This window comes from Lepisosteus oculatus, chromosome 1, assembly GCF_040954835.1.
Source record: "Lepisosteus oculatus isolate fLepOcu1 chromosome 1, fLepOcu1.hap2, whole genome shotgun sequence".
Lineage (NCBI taxonomy): Eukaryota > Metazoa > Chordata > Actinopteri > Semionotiformes > Lepisosteidae > Lepisosteus > Lepisosteus oculatus.
Genome location: NC_090696.1, coordinates 22,361,756 through 22,376,524, shown reverse-complemented (window position 1 = coordinate 22,376,524; position 14,769 = coordinate 22,361,756). Strand labels below are relative to the sequence as shown.

The 14,769-nt window shown below is 35.9% G+C and overlaps 1 protein-coding gene across 5 annotated transcripts in view; it reads right to left on the bottom strand.

Annotated features, from left to right (window-relative positions):
* Positions 1-14,769, bottom strand: part of marchf1 (membrane-associated ring finger (C3HC4) 1) — a 133,083-nt gene that overhangs the window by 55,476 nt on the left and 62,838 nt on the right. For 4 of the 5 annotated variants that reach the window (XM_015344469.2, XM_015344471.2, XM_015344473.2 and 1 more), the window contains exon 2: positions 7,183-7,377. In XM_015344469.2, coding sequence (XP_015199955.1) covers positions 7,183-7,229 — 47 coding nt within the window. In that variant the 5' untranslated portion in view covers positions 7,230-7,377. Of the gene's footprint in view, positions 1-7,182; positions 7,378-7,609; positions 7,715-14,769 lie in introns of those variants that run through there. The other variant, XM_015344470.2, reaches the window with a different exon arrangement.

The following is a 14,769-nucleotide window of genomic DNA, read 5'->3' as shown; positions in this document are numbered from 1 at the left end:
GTTAAAAGCAGAACTATAACCAATGAAGTTGAACCGGACAGATGTGCTGGGTGATTCTAGTTGTTGAGATATATATCATGGAGCCCAGAGAGACTACATCATTCATTGACCTGCTTGCTCTGTAGGCAAACTGGCATGGGTCCAAGTGCATGTTAGACAGGAAATTGGCTATGAGTCACTCAGAAACCTTTATAATAATAGACGTCACAGCTTTCATGCTGTTCTGTATGTGGAAACATCATCTTACATCATGCTCCTGAATTATAAAGGGTGGTTGGAGGGTCTCCATTGGCTGTCTAGGTACAGTCAGTTTCATGTTGTTTTGTACATTGTACCTGGAGTAGAATTCATTGATCTTGTCTGGGAGAAAGGGATCACCTTATTTCACCTTGCAGTCAGGGATTAAATTAAGGTCTTGTCAGATGCCTCGACTGTACCTGGTGCTTAATTTATTTTCTAGCTTGTTCCTGTATTCAGTTTTGGTCCTCTTTACTGCCTGTAGGAATTCATTTTCCACAGGGTTTTAATTTCCCTGTTGAACCAGGGTTTGTTATAATTGCACATTGATTTGCAAGGAATGAATACACTCTTACAAAAGTGAATATACGATGTCACTGTATCAGTATGCTCATTAAGATCACAACAGGCCTCTTTAAACACGTTCCCATCTCTGATATCGAAACAATTCCTTAGCACTTCCTCAGTCTCAGATGAGCACTGTTTTACAGTTCTTTTAGTTCATTTACATGCATAAAATCTCCGCCTATACCTTGAGACAAGAAATACTGCACTTTGATCTAACTGGCAGAGAAGGGCATGGACCAGTGCCAAGTATACATCAGAGATAGTGTGGTAGCAACAATCAAGTGTTCTATTTTTCGCAACTTCTATCTGCTCCTTATATCTCGGTAGAACCTTTCTCAGGTTGACAAGTTAAAATCCCCTAAAACAATGACAACGGAGTCTGGATATGAATTTTTTGCCTCAGTGATTTTAGCCACTGCATTTGCAGAAGCTGCATTTGCATCCGGTGAAATATAAACAACTGCTCGTACAACCCAGGGAAATTCTCTGGGCAGGTAAAAAAGCCTGCAGTTTGTGACAAGAGACAGAACAACCTTTGCTCCTTTAGATTATTTTTTTCCAAAAAGATGAGTGTGACAATATTCTGCTGTTGTTAAAGTCAATGCTACTTCGCACGGGACAATATTAATGCAAAATATAGTAGCCGACATTGTTCACAAAATAACTATTTTCTTGAAACATGTTAACTTTCTTGTTTAAACATAATAATTCTCTCATATACATGATATATTTTTCTATATAAACGCAATACTACTGTATCTCGTATAAACAAGATGTTTATTTTTCTCTCTATGGCGTTAATAAGCTTCCTTAGTATGGTCTCCCAGAGTAAAAAGAAATCCTGCATTTCCATCACAGAGTCTGGCACCGATGAACTCTGCCAGGTTTCAGTGAATAAATACTGAATCATTCAATTATACTGATTGGATAAATGAAGCCGGTTCATCCTTCTTGTTTGGTAGAGAGCCGATCGACAAAAGAAGGCTTGGTAGTGGTGAGCGGAGATGACATTTCCTGAGCTGGAGTTCTTATCAGCCCTATTTCCAAGTCTGGAGTGCGCAACAGGCGAACAAGTCATCTTATTGCTCGTTCAAATCAATAAGTAATTTGATGATAAAATCAACTTTGGTTGTAGATTGAGACTCAGTACCCTTTTGCATAATTGAAATAAATCCTGTCAGTCATACTTAAACAGACATACAGTACAGAGAAATAAGCAAACAATAACAAACAAAGCAGACAGAGCTTGGTCAATGCCATCTTGTTAAAGATTAACTGAATCTCCAGTTATGCATTTCCATTTAAAAAATTAACTCAGAAATTAGAGTTATTAAGAATGTTATGCTATTATGAATGTTGTTAACAGAGCACTTCTACTGTTTTTTGAGTACTTGGAAGCAGCTACAAAGATAGCTGTTCAGATGCAAGCTTTTACAAATTCTGATTGTTCTTGTTCTAAGTTTGCTAAAGAGTGGTCAGCTTCCTGAAGAGTGCATAAGTGCATGTTATGCTCATTAAACTTGACCGATGATCTGTGATCACTAAAAAAAGCACAGAGTGGCAAATCAATTTTATTTTCTGTTTATGGATGTCAATTTTATATGTAGCAAGCAGAGCTCTGCACGTCCCCCCTGCAAGGGATTCATGGTTGTGCCTGTTGTTCACAGGAGGCATGATGCAAAAACACAGTGATATAAACCCACTGTTAAAACAAAAATAAAAAATAAAAAGAATATTTATGATCTGTCAATGTCGCTTTTGTGTGCACAACATTTTAAATTTATATTGCCATCTGTTTTAACAGTGCATAATGAAAAGTCTATATATCAGCCTACAAGAGCAGTAGAAGCTAAGGTGGAATTGGATACAATATGTTTAATTACAACATCTAATGAATAGTAACGTCTACCACTTATTGTGTTTGTAAGAGAGCTTCTACATTCTTTGGTTGTTTTTAACTGATGGACCCTGTATGAAATTCATTTGAAACCAGAAGTGATGTGTAGATATTTAATCAGAGTGCAGGTAGGGTAACTTAACTACATGAAAATGATCAAATGTCTTGGTTACACTATATAAGCTAAAAGTGATGGAAGTTCTGAAGTGCTGAAACTATGCTGTTTCTCTGTTGCTTTTTGTAGGTTCAGTGCTTCAATGATTTATAGAGGATTGGAGGTATGTACTGTATTGATGTAGAGTAGATTTAGTTAGCACATGAGAACCAGTAGTCTGAACATGTTGAATCCTGTATAGCAGTGGTTCTCAAACTGTGGTACGCGTACCGGCAGTGGTACGTGGAGTGCCGCCAAGTGGTACGCCAAATGACCCTGGAACTGTGTCGTGTGCGCTGAAAAATCGGGACGGGTTTTCATATTTTGTATTTTAATACGTGTCGAATACGCAGCCTACGTACTACGATACAGTGCGCGCTAATAGTTCAGTGGACACAAGAGATACTCTGTAATTCTATACCACTCTATAGGAATGCATGCTACGGATGCAAATGACCAATTGTATTTAAAAAAAGCTACTGTATCTCCAGCAAATAGGGAGAAAGGAGAATGTGCGTGATTTTGGAACAATGCCAACTTTGTAAACACAGGAATGCATAGAATTATGTGCTACAAACGCAGGTAATCTTGTGAGCACACGAAAGCGTGATAACAGAAAAATATTTAAGAACTGTTCTAATTTGAGAAAAATACACCGAGCGTCTCTGTGTTTCGCTCCCATGCGCTTGAAATAAAAACTTTAAATAAATACGGAAATAAAAACGGAAATGCGGAAAAATGCAAGCTTGCGGATTGCTAAAGCAGGTAAGCTACACTATTTTTGAAGAACCTTATTTACCGTTGGCAAAAGAGCTGACACGTATTATGTGTAGAGAAAAAGCTGCTAAAGAGCTCGACCTGCTGCCCCCCTCCCCCTGAAAGACACAGTCATTCATAGAATTATTGAAATGAAGGATTATATCAAAAGTACACTGATAGAGCGCGTTAAGATGAGCAGATGTTTTTCACTGCAATTAGATGAGCCTGTAGTCGATTTGGCCAATTTGCTTGTTTACGTTAGATACGAGTTTGAGGGCATGTCCCATGAAGACTTTCTGTTCTGTAAACCGCTACCAACAGGAACTACAGGAGAGCACATATTTCAGCTTCTGAATGAATTTATTGTAGAGAATGGCCTCGACTGGATAAAATGCGTCGGAGTTTGTACAGACGGTGCTAGAGCAATGACAAGCCGACATAACGGTGTAGTTGCACGAATTAGAGAGGTTGCTCCAGAAATTAATGTACGCATTACAACATCCACCGCGAGACCCTTGCCGTCAAGAAAATGCCTGACGATTTAATATCTGTTAGACTCTGTTGTGAATTGTATCAAGGCTCGAAAAATTAATTCACATCTGGTTTGCTCAACTAAACAGGCTCACCCCTCTCACTGAAATGGTGCTTTTTTATTAGTTGTTGTTAATGTTTTTTTTTTCTGTAAAACACTTTGAGAAGCCACCTTTAAAGGCGCTATATCAAATTAAGTTTATTATTATAATATTTATAATATGTATGTGTGAGTGTGTGCACGGGCGCTCATGTTGGTCATTGAGAATTTCTGTGGTTCCTATGAGATGATGACTTGTAGGTGGTACTTGGATGCTTTGGTTGGATTAGGGGTGGTACTTGGTCCAAAAAGTTTGAGAACCACTGCTGTATAGTATTACAAAAGATTCCCAAACAGGTATTCCATCCATTTTCAAACGGCTTTGTCCAGTACAGGATCACAGGGAACACTGGAGACTAACATGGCAAGCAACAAGAAGTATTGTATTGATGTAGTCTAATATTGATGAAATAAAGACATTCATATTTCAGCACAGACAGGCAGAACCGGGGTCTTAACTGTGCAACATTACACACACGGAAAAAATATAACCCTTGGAACATTCCTAACATGCACTTTAGGCACAGGTTCAAACGTATGACTAAGCTTTCTAACTTCGTTTTTTTTTCTGATTTATCAAAAAAACCATCCGCAAAAATATCGCAAACCTAATATTGGGAGTATGATTTCACTCATGTCACATCTTGTCTTAAATTTTCCGCTGCCTTCTATTCTAATGTGAAACAGAGACCTGTAAAGTGAATCTGCTGCAGCTGCATCTGATCTGGTCTGCAAATAAATAATGAGATCCACCAGTATAGCAGGTAAACCTAATTTCATGACGGTGAATGATGAGACCAAGAGGCAGCATGTCAATACTACACAATAAAAGTAAGTGGGACAGCACCAGATTAAGACCAGACAAGATTTAGGGATTGACTCCTGCTTGTCAAATAGGAGCCAAACCAGCAAAAGGTCCCAGATAATTGGCCATGCAGCCGGATGCCACTGTAGATACATGTATACATGCTGCATTTAAATCCAGAAGAACAAGAATATTAAGTGACCAAGAGTCAGAAGCAATCAGCCAACTGCTTACTACTTTATCAAGGACTGTTTCTTACCAGTGTCTCTTAACCCTAATTAAAAAGGTCAAATAAACTCATAACATGCCTACAAGGTGTAAAATGCCTTCAGGTAGGGTGTGAATATGAGTCTGCTGAAAAGCATTATTTTTCTTATAGTATCACAATACAAAGACAGCCCTAATACCTTCCACTTGTTTTCCCTTTCGACATACACTGGGAGGAATTAAAAATGCACAACTGCAAAGAATTTAAACGAGAATCTGTGGCATTTTGTATGCTTCTCTGTATATTATAAAATAATTTTATATAAATACTGTATATATATATATTATTTTAGGCTATTCTATATTATTAGAAATTCCCATAACATAAATTCAGTCATTTTGTTTTAAAGGAATATATATATATAAAACTGGCTAATTGACATAAATAAGTAATTTTAAGTTTTTATCAAGGTAAATAAAGATTTAATTTTTTTTCTTTCAAGGAGCTTAACATGCCAGATATTTTTGGAACTGGGTTTTTAGTAAATGCAACTAGCACATGGAAATCCAAATTTGTCTTTTCCTTGAAAATGTAATTGGATAGTAAGGAGTTATTTTTCTATTTATCTTTAACTGTATATTTGAGCAACATTTGTAACCTAAACATAGTGTAAAAGACCTCATACTTCTATCCTTTACATTAAGAAGATACAATAATGAAGAGGAAGCAATAAAAGGTTCAACGGCCAAAGCATGTTTTAATCTTACTTTCTACTTTTCTGTGCGAAATGAACCACTACATGTTCCTTTTCAGCCTGCACTCTCTCACAACTTCCCACTCGAACCTGTATATAAAGTCCATGCAAGAATAAAATGAAAATGCCATATCACACATTAGAATATGCTAGAATCCCAAACCAAATGCAGAGTTAATATAAAATATAAAGTGGTTGTTTTTTTTAATTTGGTTGTTTTAATTTCATGTTCAGTCTCTATAAACCTTCCTGTTTAACTGAAGTAAAAGGCTCTTTTACATCATTCTTGCTCAGTACCCCACTGAAGCACTATAGTGTATGGTATGAATTGTCAATACTTCTACAGTTTTTATAGTTCTAAGCACATCCTGTGAGGTGGTTTATAGATGCCAGAATTATTACTATACTAAAGGCTGGGATAGTGTCAAGGAGTGTGTAGGTGATATTTGAATAGAAAAATTATCGAAAAACTGAAGTTGCAAGGGAACTGGTACTTACTTCACATTTGTGACACGATGCATTTCAATAATGTAATATAAAAGTAAGTAGACTGAATAAGAACGTGGATTACTCACTTACAGGCTATCAAAGTGACAAATGCACAATTAAACTATTATACATAAGGTCACTGTTTACGAAGACAACAGGCTGCATGAGTATCAATACAGGACATTTTCAAAATGTGAATCACTTAAAATAGCTTTTCGTAACTTAAATCAATCTCAAATTCTGGCAAAGAAGAAATCTAAAAACAATGCAGCAATGAAGACTCCTATGTCTGAGTAAAAGGCATATGATGAATCGATAAAAGCATGAATATGTTGTTTGAACAGGTTTTTAAAGAATTTTAATCTCTGTTGCATTTCTGTACTGTCATGTATATATGAAAAGGGTTTAATGTAAGAAAGACATTTATTATTTACACTGAATGTATGTGAATTACCTCATGCATAGCATTTAATGGGAAATGCAATTATCAAAATAATAGAGGTATGCACACAATACACAGACTTGGATGTATTCGTTAAGGAACATTGTGAGTGTGGGCACTAGGAAGTTGACAATTATTTTAATCACTTCTGCATTTTTTTTTGTTTTGTTATTGAACTAAAAATTCAAATTATCTCACATCTTTTTAAAATAAAGCAATACATATTGCATTCATTTAAAATCTGTAAAAAGAAAGGAAATGATAGAAAATACAAGAGACAACCAAAGAGAACTATGATTAGTACCAGCAAGCATAAAATTCTTTCTCATACAACTCTTTAATTAGAGAAATAAAAGTGATCTAATCTTACAAACACTATAAACTATACGGCAAATAGTTTAATCTCAGTTTTTAGCTTGTACTCACTGCTATTAAATTCAGAACCACATGTTTCTCACCTCGTTATCTTTGTTTTTGTCTTTGTTCCGGCTGGAACTTCTCCCATTGCTGGCCGTCTCCCTGGCTGGGACCACAGAGATCTGCTGGAGTGGCATCTTACAGGGGCTGGTGCCTTATTGGGTCCTTATTCCTTCTCTCCTCCAAAGCAACCTATTTGCACAGTTGTTCACATCTTTGCATCCTCCACGTCGTTTCTATCACAAACAAAACAACAAAAAGACATCATATTGAGGCCAAATTCTGGAGAAAAGAACAGTCACATTAGAGTGTTTAGAAAATGTTTAGAATTCATTTGCAGAAACAAATGAACTCATCCAGAAAATCCTGCTGTTGACAAAGATAGCTTAATGCAAGTCATTGCTAGTGTGAGACTTGACATTAGGCTTCCCCAGTGCAGTGTGGAAGCCAATTTTATTTCTACAGTACCTAATAACTGTCATGGAAACCGAAGAAACCTTGCTCTTGCAGGCCTTTATTATTAGATGCTTCAGTTAATGGCACAGACTCCCACAGTTGGAGTGGTGAATGCCTGTGTCCAGGGACACTGAATTGTACCGACTTGGTAAATAAGCATAAGGCTCAAAAGGCTTAGTGTCTTATTTTAGATCCAAATCCCATCCTTCTTGAGTAGCATAGATAGGCTGCTGTGTTGCTCATGCATCTAATCTACTTAGTTCAAAAGATCTACTCCTAACTAAGGAGTACCCCTAAATGAAGGGAGTAAAAAAATGATGAAAATACAGGGAAGTTAACACAACTGCTTAACCAAAAGTGCCTGAATTGAACAAGAATGCTAAGTGCATTCCTGGAAGAGAAATTAACGAATACCTAATATGAAGAATTAATGCCTCACTTTTAATTATTTATTTGAGTTAACCATAAAACATAAATACACTTTTCTAATGCTCCATTTCCTATGATCACAGAGTGCTATTAGTGTCTGACACAACACAGAAGGTTTCTTTATTTTTTCTTCGATAATAAATGGTTTAATTTTTAGCATTCCATGAGTAGTAAATCCAAATCTACTGTGCATGGCCTGTCTCTTTCTCTCAGGCATACTCCCAGAACTCAGCCATCTAGCCATCTCCAACAGAATTAAACTCTGGTGTGCCAAAAGTAGGAGAATTCAACAAAGTTGGAGTCCAAGGAGCAAAAATCACCTTAGCTCACTTGTCCTGCTACACTATGGGTTCTACAAAAATGTATTATTTTTACTGAATAAATTGTATCTAATTTTCATTTAAAATAAAAGCTTGCCTGTCCATACAGTATGCTGTGTAATCCAATGAGGTAATATGTATTAGTACAAAGTATTGTGTTTAATACATATTAATAGCCTATTTGTAGCCAATTTCCAGTTAATTAGCTACTCTTGCTATATAACATGTTTCATGTCTGAATACACTCACATCAGATTTTCATGGGTTAACTTTTGCTTAGATAACCAGAAATCATGTACAAACATCATTAACATTTTCAACATTGCTAAACAGTTTATGCTAGGCTCATCTGAACCTTAATGGAATTCCAGTATTACTCTGGGACCTTGAATTGTTTTACATCTACAAATACATTTATTATTGCTATAATAACACAACAGAGATGATGTCACACATTTTACATTACACAATAATTTATAAAATACTTTTTGTGAAATCTTTTGTTAAATTAGCAACTAAATTCTAACTTACATGTTCAGTATTATTTCTTAAAACTTTATAGAAAAATGTAGGGATTTCAAACGTTTTACAGTATGTCTGCCTTATTAAGGTTAACTACTAAAGCAGATTACAGCATTAATTTTATTCTTTCATGATACTGTACTAACATGTCACAGGATTTTGCCAGATCCTAAAGCATGTACAGTATATTGCTGTAGAGCAATATGGGAATACAATAGAATGGAAATAACACAACAGGAGGACTTGTTTAAACAAAGCCATATTAACTTGGCTGTTAGGAATCAATCGAAAGAAAAATAACCATTCTAGACATGGATTCAAACTATACAATATACATCAATATACAATTTATTGATACAGACAATGTATATGTTAAAAGATGATAACTGAACAAGGGTGAGTTTCCCGAAAACTATGAATCGTAGAGACTAACGAACAACGTTACGATGTACGTACGTAACCTACGAGCTACTTTTTCTTGGGTTTCCCAAAACCCCTCTTAATCGATCATTTAATGAGCGAGTATAAAGTACTTCTTTGTTAACCCCTCCCCAGAAGTCGCTTAGAAAAAAGCATCACAAGTCGATTGAAAAACAATTGATTGACAATACTTTCATTTTATGGTGTCGGTTTTGGTGCTTCAGTGGGATGAAATAAAGTTGTGAAAAGGAATATGAAGCAAACATGACATCATAATTTAACAACCATTTAAGCGAAAGCATATAGATAGGCACAATATGGGACCCTTATTGTTTCTAAGAGAAAAGAAAATAAATGACCGTAGAAGAAAATCAAGTTTAACTGGGTAGACAGTGTATGCGTCCTGCACGACGTCTTTGATTTAAAGCCATGTTTTTTGGTGCGCTGCCATTGTTAAGAATCACAGTGTTTCATGAGAAAAAAATGTTGTTATTTTTTAACATAAAACGGTATTCGAACTTTAAATATTTTATCGACCGCGGGTTTCGGTACGGAATGGAGCAGGCGTGGGACTCAGGGAATGGGGCTGAACAACACATTTATTAATTCGAATCGGGAAAGGTACACACACAGGGACAGGAGTTACAGCGCTGCACCTACACTAACATACACACACACGAAGGGAAGAGACTGTATCCCAGACTCCGTCCCACTATATAGTCCGGTAGTCCACAGGTGCTGTTCTCAGCCCGTCCTGCGTGGCACTACATTGTAATACGTTACATGTTTCACGTTCTTATGGAATTTAAATACAATTTAAACCCCACCCCAAAAGTACTAAAATAGGGAGTATTATTAAAACATTTGACTTATGAATAGGACATTTACCCAAGATGTCTAATAAATTCATTACTGTAGAAATAAATGTTATTTTTTCGAATTTCCTCTTAGTACGACAAAACATCAAAATCCTTAATATAAACTCTTAGTATTCTAGATTTCCAGAGAATTCCCATGACGTGAATTGAATGTGCTCTGTCTGGCGATCTCTGTCACTAAGGTTGCCGCAAGAGGTAGCCGGTTTAAGAAGCACTTAGTAATTAACGAGTGGGTCGGGGAGCACGTAGATTACGAAGGATTTAACGTTCTACTTTAGTTACGATAGGTTTTGGGAAACACTCGTAAATTAACGATCTATTTTAAGAGCGAGTTTACGATGTTCTTAGCGCTACGATGCTTTCGGGAAACTCACCCCAAATCTGCCTAGATACAAAATGGCTGATTGTTAATTGAGGGTTATCAGGGATTAAAAAGAGATTCAAAATATAAAGATTAGGCATTGATTATGTCGTTGTATGTAATTTCTAACTCTTTAATCAGTCTAATTTAAATTCTCAACATTAGGATGCTCACTGACAAGTAAGTACTTTTACTTATGTGAATGACATTGATATTAGAACGTGTTTAAGACAACAGTTGAATTATTGAGACTGATCATGGTGAATACTGATTTCTCCAACAACGGAGGATTCATAATTCTCAAGCAGAATGAAAGAAATAGAACTGATGGTGTTCGTCGAAGTCGTGTCCAATCCATATTCCTCTGTGCTGCCACCCATTCCTGGTGCAACATCCATGAACCACACAGAAAGTCCTGCTGTAGCCGTGCACTGACAGCCAGTTCCCTTGGAGGAGGACCTCCCAATTAGTGTTGAGCTGGACTAGCTTTTAAAGTTTGTGCCTGGATTGGAGTTAGAAACTGGTGAGGAGAAGTAGCAATTACTTCTGCTCATGTCATGTCGATGAGAGTTCAACCATATTTATTCTGGTGATAAAGCAGTCTCATGGCTGGCTAACTTGCTCCAGGCAGGACCTTAAGCAGAAGACTGTTTTACATACAGCTCTCTAGTAAATTAGTGACTTGAACAAAAGTTTAAGTCCTGAGGCTCAGACAACAGTAGTGGCAGCCACGTCATTGTCAGATGACCAAGTTTCGACAGATCAGAGAGAAGCCAAGAAAGCAGCTGGGCAGCGCTTTCCAAATGGGAAAATCACAATTGGTGATTGGGTGTGATGTCATCATGTGGAGTCGGTTTCCATATCCTCCAGGCAACTGATTGATAAGTCATCTTTTGGATCATTGACCATGACCTGTCTATTCAGAATCATTGTCATGTGCTTATCTGTGTCTATAGACATCAAAGCCTCCATGGACGGACATCCATCATGGTTCTGGTTTGTGTCTCCGTCCTGGGATTGTACCACTTATCTGGAAGGCTCATCTCCCTCCATTACAACGTACTACAATCAATAGGGTTATTCTGTAGCCAAGCCCTCACTAAGAATCCACAGCAATGCTTTTTTAGTTATCCACAATATATTTTTAGTTATCAACAACCATTGCTTGTTACAGATATGATACTAGGTGAAGGTGAAGCACCTTATATTTCCATTGTTTCATGGGTTTTACTTTTACTGTATAACGGTCATCACAGTGTAGTTAAAATGATAACAAATATACAAACAAACCTAGCTAGAAAAATCTGTTTATGTTTGCAGTCTTTGCTTCCAGTAGTTGATAAAAAACAACATATAGACATTTAAAAGATATAGACATTTTCATATCTTTCAAAAAGCATAAAAATAAGCACTGGTCATTGTAATTTTGCTCCACTCACTCACAAATTGTCTGACAGATTACTTTTAAAATATTGCTTCATTAATAAATAGTGTTTCATCATGCTGTATTTTTCTAAATTGTGTGAAACTGCAATTACAGATAAGCATTCTATAATGATAAAATCCATTCTGTTGTAATGTGAAGGTAAGTGCAGAAGTTGTTTCTCCTGGAGGTATCTTAAGGTGTAATTCCAAGGCTAGAAGATATGGCTCAATTTTGTTTTTGTAGATTTTTAAGATGGTCACTTGACACCATGCTTGACATGAAATTAAGATGAGATTGCCTCCAGGTAAGTATTACAAGACTTATAACCATCACGAACAAAATACAATAAGTAAGGGAATGTTCTTTCTCTGGCCAGCCGAAAGGCACTATTCTTATATAGAATATAGTACGATTATCTAAATCCTACATCTATTATTTAACAATTACAGCAATGTCTTCCTAAATGCACATGTACCTTATGTGGTTTTCACTATCCCCTTTCTCAGTCAGCCTCCTTTGTCAGTAGACAGGCCCACAATTTGTCTCAGATTCCTAAAGTGTTCTACACATTTTAGTGTACATTATTGCATTAGGCTTTGATGTTCTATGATATTTGATGGTGGAAAGAAGTGTTAGTGATTGTGATTCCCTAAATAAAAGTGATAGTCATTAAATAACAATAATAATAAATAAAAAAATAACATGGCTCCTAAACGGAAAAGTGAAGAGTCCAGTGTTGCTAAGCAATCTAGATCCGTGATGAGCTTAGAAGAAAAAAATATAGTGTTTGATAGGTTATGTGAAAGACAAAATAATAGGCTGTTGGCTGGTTGTGTGTTGTAAATCAATCTACAATTCGTACATTAAGGAAAAGTGAGGAAGCTATGAGAGTGGGTGTAAGAAGTGAACAGCAACGTCACTTATGGTATTTTACATGCACGTGACCCGATCTACAGCATATGGGCCTCATCACAGCATTAAAGGTAAAAATTATGTCAGAAATGCATTTAAAAACTCCACATACTATATTATTTCCAAAATACAGTGTTTTTCTTTACACTGGTGTGATTGTTTTACTTATACATTATAGATAAAAAAATGTTTGAGGGATTTTAATAGGTTGAATCGTGACTTCAGTTCCCCTACCCCTATTTTTCCCATAAGTCTTAAGTTTATAAATTTCAAATTTACCTACCTCAAGATTTTTCAGGAGCAAAGTACTTGCAGTTGGCAAGGGATTACTGTATTAAAGCTACTGATGACATTATTTTGCTTTAGCTATGTTATCAAGTATTGCATGGCTTCTAACATTGCAATTGATGTGCTGATGTGGCTGATATGCTTAAAACATACACAGCAACATAACCTGATTCTTAACATTGCAGCTGTGTCACTTGATACTGAATGGAAACCTTTTGATATGCAATTACACTGCATGTTGACTTGATTCCAGACTAACTTATTTACTGATAGGAAATGCATGGTCACGTGCAAAAATGCACTTGGATGGTGCCTTCAAAAAAGTGTAAAATTCCTAAAACAGGAAGAGAAACTGGATGGATAAACTACACAAGTACAAAAATCCAAACCACCACTATCTGAGCAACTGGCAAACTAATACACTGTAAGCCTTCCAGGGTGTTCATTAAATTCTTGTGCTGCTTAAGAAAAACCCAAATTTTAGCAAAACAGCAGCTTAACTGACATTATGTTCAGATTTAAAATTTTCTTAGCCAGTCTGATTTTCTAAAAGACCCATATTGTTCTCATAAATTCATGAAAGAACTGTGAGGGAAAGTCAATGAATGGCGATATTGAATGACTATATTGATAATTACATTCTCTCTCATACTGCATTAAACAAACAGATAAAGCAATGGATTCCTTCCATTAGTTGGAAGTTTCCACTGGAATAATAATCAAAATACAAAGCCTTATATTTGAATTTATTGAATGTATACTGAACCAGAATGATTTTTCCCAAATGGCTATTAGCACTACTGAATGTATTAAAACCATTTATTTTAGAGATACATATTTACAGTATCTATGATATCTACTAGCCAGTTTATTTTAAACTGGAGGTACCTTTTTTCTATATTCTATTCCAGGCATTCAGTCAGTCAAGGTCAGTGTTATCCAGTTTTGTAAAATCTAGTCAGTGGAAACTCTGAAGCAACTCTTCCAATAAAGATGAATCAAATTTGTTACACCATTAAATTCACCAAAGAAAAAAGTTCATTTCTGGTCAATGTAGTCATGTGTGACAACACACATTCAAGATAAATAGATATAGATATATTGATAAAATTCCATACAGGGAAGTATTCAGCAAAGCTTCTTGAGATTGCTGTTTAGAAACTGATATTTCTCATTTAGCAAATGTGGTTAAATTTTTTTGTTGGAAAATTTAAAAAGTATAAAAATGGTTAATTATTTAAACCAATGCCTTTGTGCACAAGTGAAACCAGTAATTCCATATCGTGATCAGAACAATAAATGATCAGAACTCTATTTGCAAAAATTGAACAATTCAAATCTAGGGAATTATTCTGAAAATGTTTCTGCAGCAATAAAGCCGTAGATCAGTTTAGTTTATATTTGATGCCAGACTCAACATGAAGTTAATTACCCTGTTAAACACTCTTTAGTTAGCCTTGGGGACCTCCTGGAATGTAAATATTTATATTCTGTCCTGTTTTGAAAAGACAAAACAATAGTCAGATTACAGGTTTAACTGTGCCTTTTTCATTATGCATTTTTATTCACCTGAAGCCTTGGATACCTTTGTAGTTACTGAGCATATTTAATGAAAG